The sequence below is a fragment of the Penaeus chinensis genome, chromosome 15, assembly GCF_019202785.1.
Source record: "Penaeus chinensis breed Huanghai No. 1 chromosome 15, ASM1920278v2, whole genome shotgun sequence".
Classification (NCBI taxonomy): domain Eukaryota; kingdom Metazoa; phylum Arthropoda; class Malacostraca; order Decapoda; family Penaeidae; genus Penaeus; species Penaeus chinensis.
Window position 1 is genome coordinate 16,316,146 of NC_061833.1, and position 7,500 is coordinate 16,323,645.

A 7,500-nucleotide genomic window follows, 5' to 3' on the forward strand; every position below is an offset into this window, starting at 1 on the left:
TTCCATAATAATTGTTGTAATACTGTTGTTAGAATACACCTGCACTTAGAGATTTATCAGCAATAATGGACGATAATGGTACTGTTGGATTAGGGATGCTGCATCTATTGACTTAGCACACGAAAGCTAAGTACGTATGTCAATCAAATTCTTAATTAAAATGTTCCTTATGGGTATTAACGTTCATCTAATTCATCATAAAATAATCTCATGTATGTCTCCGTCTCCTAGAGGATTTAAGCGTTTTAGTCATACACACTGAAAACTGCAAGGACTGGTTCGTTTCTTATGTTTAATGATAGGTTGACAGTCTGTATTGTACTTTCTGAGTAGAAGACAGATGTTACGAGACACGGCCAACTGAACGCGTTCCAAAACTTCGGTGCTTTTGAAGGCCAGACCAAAGACCAGGTGCCTCTCACATTAAGTAGGCCTATTAAAATATATAAACAAATAGTTTACAGATCCCAAGCACGGTGGAAGATTGTCAACCGGACGGATTTGTTGAGGGAAACCTGCCAGCAACTAAGTAACAACTACAAGATATATTTAGATATTTTGAGGCCGGGTTGTATATCAATCCCACCTCTCCACGTCTGATATATTCAATATCCCAAAATATACCCAATAAGATTTCTCTTGAAGCCTTACACGTGGTGAGTACTAATTTTGTGTACTAAGAAAAAAATGTAATATTAGTTCTGATAGTCTCTAAATATGTGAAGTTCTATGCTACATATTCCTGTTTCAAAGATTTCAGTTTTGGCAGATCATGCGTAAATATTCCCTAGTAAAACAATGACTAATATTCCAGCTCAAGAAGGAGAGATGCAAGCTGCAACTGTCACTATGTATAGTGCTGTGACTACAGTCGCCGGTGCTGCTAACACCATCATCGATACTGGCACCACCACTGCCGCCCCAACACCTCCATCTTCTGATATCACCTCCGTACTGTAAGTTGCACTTCTAAGACACTCGGATTCGGTTTATACGTAGTTTGAGTATTTTAATTTCTTTACTTTATGAGACTCCTAGTCACATCTTTTCACTTTAGCTATCAGTTAGATCAATGTTTTTTTTTTGTTTGTTGTTTTTGTTTCCAAAGTGTATAGATCATATCTGCATGCTTAGATTCTGAGCTGAGTCGGGCGAAAACCCAACCAGCATCTGCATAGTAAAAGGGGGTGTATTAAGTTTCCCTCTACTATGGCAAATGGGTGACTCTTTATATATTTGAAAAACATGTATTGATATTTTTCATAATAAAAAATGATAGTCATAAAAGCATGATTGATAATTATCAAAAATGTAAACTAAGAACTGTTGCTCTTTTATTTGCTTGTGTGAAGTAGTATCTGGTAAATTCTCAAGTCATCAATGTACCAGATATAAGAGCCAATATTAATATTTTACATATGATATAATATACTCGTTTTGATAGCTGCAGATATTGTATTCTGATTTTCAGAGACGATGCATTTGCGCTCAACAGATACCAGAGACAGTTTGCAAGTACAAGCAAAGGGTAAAACAGTTAAAAACAAAATATAAGAAGTTAGAAACTTGTTGGTAAACAAACTTAGAAATATGACCAGCAGAAGTTATTACATACTTGAGGGATTGAAATAAAAAAATATAGACGAGTATTGTGTGTATTTAAATGCTCGATGAAATTTCCATTAAAGAAAATATTATAAATCAACTGCTTCACAAGTGCTTCTTTTTTACGATGGAGCTGAAGCAGTGAATGGAAAGAAGTGTTTGGTTACACGTCAAATTAAAATAGGAATTTCTGTGCATGGTGAAATAATCCATTCTTAAAGTGACTGATATGGAGTGTATTGAGATAATATGCGATCAGTGGGAAAAGGAAATCGGTAAAACATTGTGGTATACCTGTACATAATCCATATTTCAAACCTAGCAAGACAAAAGTATGCTAAAAGTATGTTAAATGCATTACGTCTCGAAGACAGTTCGCAATAACTATTAACTGTCATAATAGAGTCGGTGACAAAGTGTGTAAATTAATGTTTGTCATAATTGCCTCTAAGCTCAAGAAAGATCAGTTGGAGAAAGGAATCACACTTCTTGAATAACACAGCACTATGCCAACACGTGTTTGTGGTTCACTAGATGAAGACAATCTTTTAAAGCAATCAACTTTCTACACCTGTATGTGAAGGTTAGTGTATGCGAAAACTAAAATATACTACCACGAAGCATAAAACTTGAATATAAACAGCTTGCATAAAATGTGTGAAATTTTCGTAAATGGTCTTGAAAACCTGGTGAGTGTTCTACACTGCAATCGCGAAGACAATAAGGATTATTCCAGTACAATTTTTTTTTTGTGGTATTACGACCTGCCATATATAATATTCTTTTGAAACTTTCCAAGTAAGCTAACTGCATTGGCAATCTTGAGAGCGTTTTGCTTGGAGCCAAAGTTATTAATGAACCAAACGCTAGTACTGTGGAGGAATATTCAGGTGTTGGCTGGTTATTAGAAGTTAATTGTAAAAAGGTTGAAGACTCTCGGAAAATAGCAAAATAAGGTAGTTTATGTACCAAAAATATATAGTTAACAAGTCTGGAGAACACATTAGTATGATAATTAAATAGAAAGTATCCGTTTTTTTACTGATAAATCTCCTATAGTGTCTTATGATAAATAGATGACATTTGTGACATCAAACGCACTCCAATACCGTGATATTATAAAAAAAAATTTAGAACAGGCCTTTGGGAAAAAAAAAGAAAGTACATGCTAAAAATAGTGGTATGGCCAGAGAACCTTTTTAAAACAAGTATGACCAATATCTTTGCTTATTTGAAATTACAGAAGTTTTGAGAACAATGAGTGAAAAAAAGCAAATTACCAGAATAGAAAATATAAGAAACTTGTACATTTGTTGATATTATTTTCAAATTTGCCATTATGTTTACATTTGTTGAGCATTTCTTTCATTTACACCTAAGAATTATTTCCTTTCACAGATACCATTTATAATTACATAAATAACCAGGTTCACTATAGTTTTATCTGCATAATGCTTAAACATTTATGTTCAGTATACCATGAGGACATGTTAAGTACTAGCAGACGACATAATGGTCTAGCAGACGAAAAACTATTTACCATATGTTTATATGTGATGGCAACATTCCGTGACGTCTCTAGTATTCAAATATGCGTATGTATATTTATTTAATATATATATATGTACACATTTATATATATATATACATTATATATACACACATAGACATGTATGTGTGTGTGTGTTTCCGCACGTAAATATATATCATATATATATATATATATTATATATAATCATATATATATACTTATATATATGATTATATATATACATTATATGTATACATATATATATGTATATGTATACATATAATGTATATATATAATTATATATATACACATTATATGTATACATATATATATATATATATATATATATGCGTATATATATATGATATATATATATATAAATATATATATGCATATATATATATATGTATATATATATTTATATATATATATCTGTGTGTGTGCACTTATATATATGCATTTATATATGTATATATATATGTATGTATATATGTATATATGTACTTATATATATGTATTTATATATATATATGTGTAAATATATATGTATATATATTCATAGATATATGTATATATATTCATATATATATATATTTGTATGTATGTTTGTATATATAAATAAATACTTTCTATCAGTTGTGGAATCGGTTCTCATATACAGTAAGTACCATATATAGTAAGTGCCTCTCAAAACATATCCCAGATTATTGCTTCATTGGCGTAATGTCAATTTTACGTGAATGATCCCAGTTTGTCAAGAAGTCGCTTCATTCCTAAAATCCTTCTTCTCGAAACCCGACGCTGAAAACATACCAGCAGACAACTCGTTATTTCAGCCGCAAACGAGCTGGATTCTCTCACTCCTTCGTACTTAGATCAAGACTACGATTGTGCGGTAATTTCATCCTTGACGGTGTAGAGTCTTCAGCAGTCTCATGCTTGATGTCGCTGTCGGGTTCCACGGAGAGTTTAGCATTGCGTAACACGAGTTCCATCAGGAAGGAGACCAATGCCATCAGAGCCCCTAAAAAGGCAAAAGAAGGTTTAAGCATAATAATTTTCCGCAAATTGACTTCAACTATAATCTGGAATCAGTCCTAAGGGTGCAGGCACGTCCTCACCTCCAGCGTACAGCATGAAGACGCCGTAGAAGTCGCCGAGGTCGAGGGACCGGAGCTTCCTGGTGCCCCGGGAACCGATGGGCTTGAGGCACTCGGTGGCGTTGGCGACTTGCTTCTTGTACTCGTGGTCCAGGATCCCGAACTCGCGGAGGCGCCGAATTCTGCAAGACAGCGATCAGAACACAGGGTAAGGCGTGCTGTGAGTCATGCTTATCTGATTTCTATATATAATAAAATATTGATGGAGAGACAGATAGGTAGATAAAGTCATGATATTATTCTGGTTAGTATATGTATATATACATAGTGAGAGAGAGAGAGAGAGAGAGAGAGAGAGAGAGAGAGAGAGAGAGAGAGAGAGAGAGAGAGAGAGAGAGAGAGAGAGAGATAGATAGAGAGAGAGAGAGAGAGAGAGAGAGAAGGCGTAGGAACCAGAATTAGAAGAGGCAACGAAAAAGTGGAGGAAAAATGAAACTATCAAGATATCCCGAGGGTAGTGATGATTGCAGAGCCTAGGAATTATACCGTCAACTCACACAGAATTCAACTTTGGCTTGAGTGGCGAACCCTTCCGGAGTAAAATGGAGATCTGAACCATGCCAACGAGGTCTTCTGACATGGTGTACAGCAGACACTGGCCGGTCTGGAATATTGACCACACATGTATACAGAAAGTAAATACGACATTCCACGTTGACCACGAATGCAGGGAGGTAATTACATGGTACACCGAGTGAAGGGTAATTACATGGTAAGCCGCATTTGCAGGGAGGTAATTACATAGTGAACTGCGAATACAGGATGTGGTAAACTACTTATGCAGGGGGTGTATATATAGTATCTGATTTTAAAGTCTAAATTGAAATTTTGGTTATTTTTTTTCTTTATTTGTTTAAAGAAGATATACTAGAAAATCGCAACTCGGTGAACAAATGCGATAGACGTTAGCAGACTCAGGGTACTTATCAGCAATGCAACCGTTAGATTTATAACCACTGCCAGTGTGACTCAAATTTACAACACACATACCTATATATATACATACATATATATATATATACACATACATATATATTAAAAAGATAAAGGAACACACATACACGTGTGTGTGTTTAAGATTTATTATGAACAAAACAATGAAAGGAAGAACAAAAAATATGCTATTCTATGCATATTCGTGTTTCCTTCGTTGTTTTATTACAATATGTGTGCTTATGTTGCTTGTATAGAAAGTTTCACTTCCCGGGTTACAGCAAAATTTTCCAATAGCATATTCAGAATGCGTATTTTTTTAAATTTTATTAATTCTCTAATATATCTTCACAATAATCGTTGAATTAGTATCCCTAGAAATTTAACTAGTTATATTTTGATATACTTATTACTCAGGAAACGAATTTCTTTCACTGTCCTTAACTTTCCAGAACAACATATAATTCAAAAGGCGTGTTTGCTAAACAAAAAGGTAAATAAATGAATAAACTAAAGAATACATATGGCTCTCCTCTTTACCTCCATCTCCATTTTACTTGCTATATTTCTTTGGTCTGTCACTTTCTTTCCCTTTGTTGAATTGGTCTAACCTTCAAGAAAAGGGTTTCTTCCATAGTTATAATCCACAGCCATAGTACTCCTCCATACCCTTACAGCCTTTACAAATGAGCTTGATGTCTCACCAGTCTTCAATAATTGTAATCTCAAACACAAGGGGCCCTCTGTTTACCTTCGAAAACGTTGTATGCATTATGTACGTAATAGACGCTCGAGGAGAGGTCATGGCATGCTTTCCTGCGATCGTGTCACTGATACCCCAAGGTACGTCTGTGGGCACGTCCAGGCTATTGGAGTTTTCGAGAATTTTGGCCAAGGCTGACTCCGGTGGGGATTTCTGAAAGGGGTAGAAGCGGGAAACATAAATGGTGAATTTGTTGGTAGATATTGTGAACTTCACAATGTTAGGTACTGAATACAGGCTTTTTGGTAAAAAATAAAGCACGAATAACACGTGTTTACACTGGATATCCCCCTGTTTATTTTGTGTTTTCTAAAAATCTTATTCTTTCTATATTTATCTATCTATTCATTCACTTACTTATTAATCTATTTATTTATTTATTGCTATTTAGAAATAAATATCATGACTGCTCTCAACACCTCCATGTTACCAAGCCAGCAGTGTGCATCGCAGAGCCTCTCGGTACCCAGGTGGGGATCCTCGACTCCGCCAGTTCCTCGGTGCTGTCGAAGGGGAGGACGATCTTCGGCAGGATGAGCATGGCCTTGAGGTTGGAGCGGTAGACGGTGTTGAGGATGAGCGAGACCAGGAGCCAGACCCCCGTCATGACCCGCACTGAGTTCCCACGAGGCATCTTGGTGACGGCTGTTTGGGAAAAGGATTGTGGGTGTGAAAGGAGAACAAGAAGAAATTTGAGACTTAAAATGAAGCACAAAGAATTCACAAAAAAACACACATGAAATTTGCCTATAGTACAAAAACCGTACTGGAGAGAAAAACACTAGATTTGCCTGTATTTCATTTATGCGAAGTAACATCTTATTATATATACTATAATCATTTGTCAGCATTACTGACTGATAAAACAGACATCAGAGCGTTCATTGCGACATGTATTTCTGACGAAAATATCATCGAAGCAGGTCAAATACATCTCTTGCACCTTACATAAATGAGAGGAATAAATTCAGGTTAATAATTCTAATTAGCGGCTATAATTTGACATACAATGATGTTATGCAGGTAAAATAACGTCATCCAGTAGTAACTAACCTTTCCAGTTCATATCGCCTCAAAACAGAAAAAGGGTGGATTTTTATATATCTATTTATTTCTACTATTGGTAGTCGTGTAGTTAATATCATTCCCAATATGGAAGAAAGTTGATGAATCCCTTACGATCCATTTCTTTTAACGGTCACAAGAATATCTAGTCAAAAAAAGAAAAACAAAAATTTGTCTTACACTGAGCCAAAAACACAGCGATGGTCCACAGCGCGGATTCGTCCGTGACGCTCGGTGTCCCGTGGCGCTCGTTGTCCGAAGGGGAAGCCGACTCTCCGGCTCTCGGGTTTCTGCCGGGGGTCATGAGGGTCAGTAGTGCTGAGATTTTCGTTTTATTATTACTTCGAGCATAACTGAAATTCATAGCTCATCTACTGCTTGTATATATGAGTATATATATGTATATATATTTAATATATATGTATATATATTTAAAAAATATG

General features: G+C 35.3%; 1 protein-coding gene across 1 annotated transcript in view; it reads right to left on the minus strand.

Moving 5' to 3' along the window:
- Positions 1–3,993: 3,993 nt before the first annotated feature.
- LOC125032860 (glutamate receptor ionotropic, delta-2-like) overlaps positions 3,994–7,500 on the minus strand; it is a 6,080-nt gene continuing 2,573 nt past the window's right edge. Inside the window, exons 6-11 of the mRNA XM_047624245.1 lie at positions 7,238–7,347; positions 6,423–6,637; positions 5,981–6,145; positions 4,794–4,900; positions 4,258–4,418; positions 3,994–4,160 (exon numbers count right to left, since the gene is read on the minus strand). Of these exons, the coding sequence (XP_047480201.1) occupies positions 3,994–4,160; positions 4,258–4,418; positions 4,794–4,900; positions 5,981–6,145; positions 6,423–6,637; positions 7,238–7,347 (925 nt within the window). The remainder of the gene's footprint in view (positions 4,161–4,257; positions 4,419–4,793; positions 4,901–5,980; positions 6,146–6,422; positions 6,638–7,237; positions 7,348–7,500) is intronic.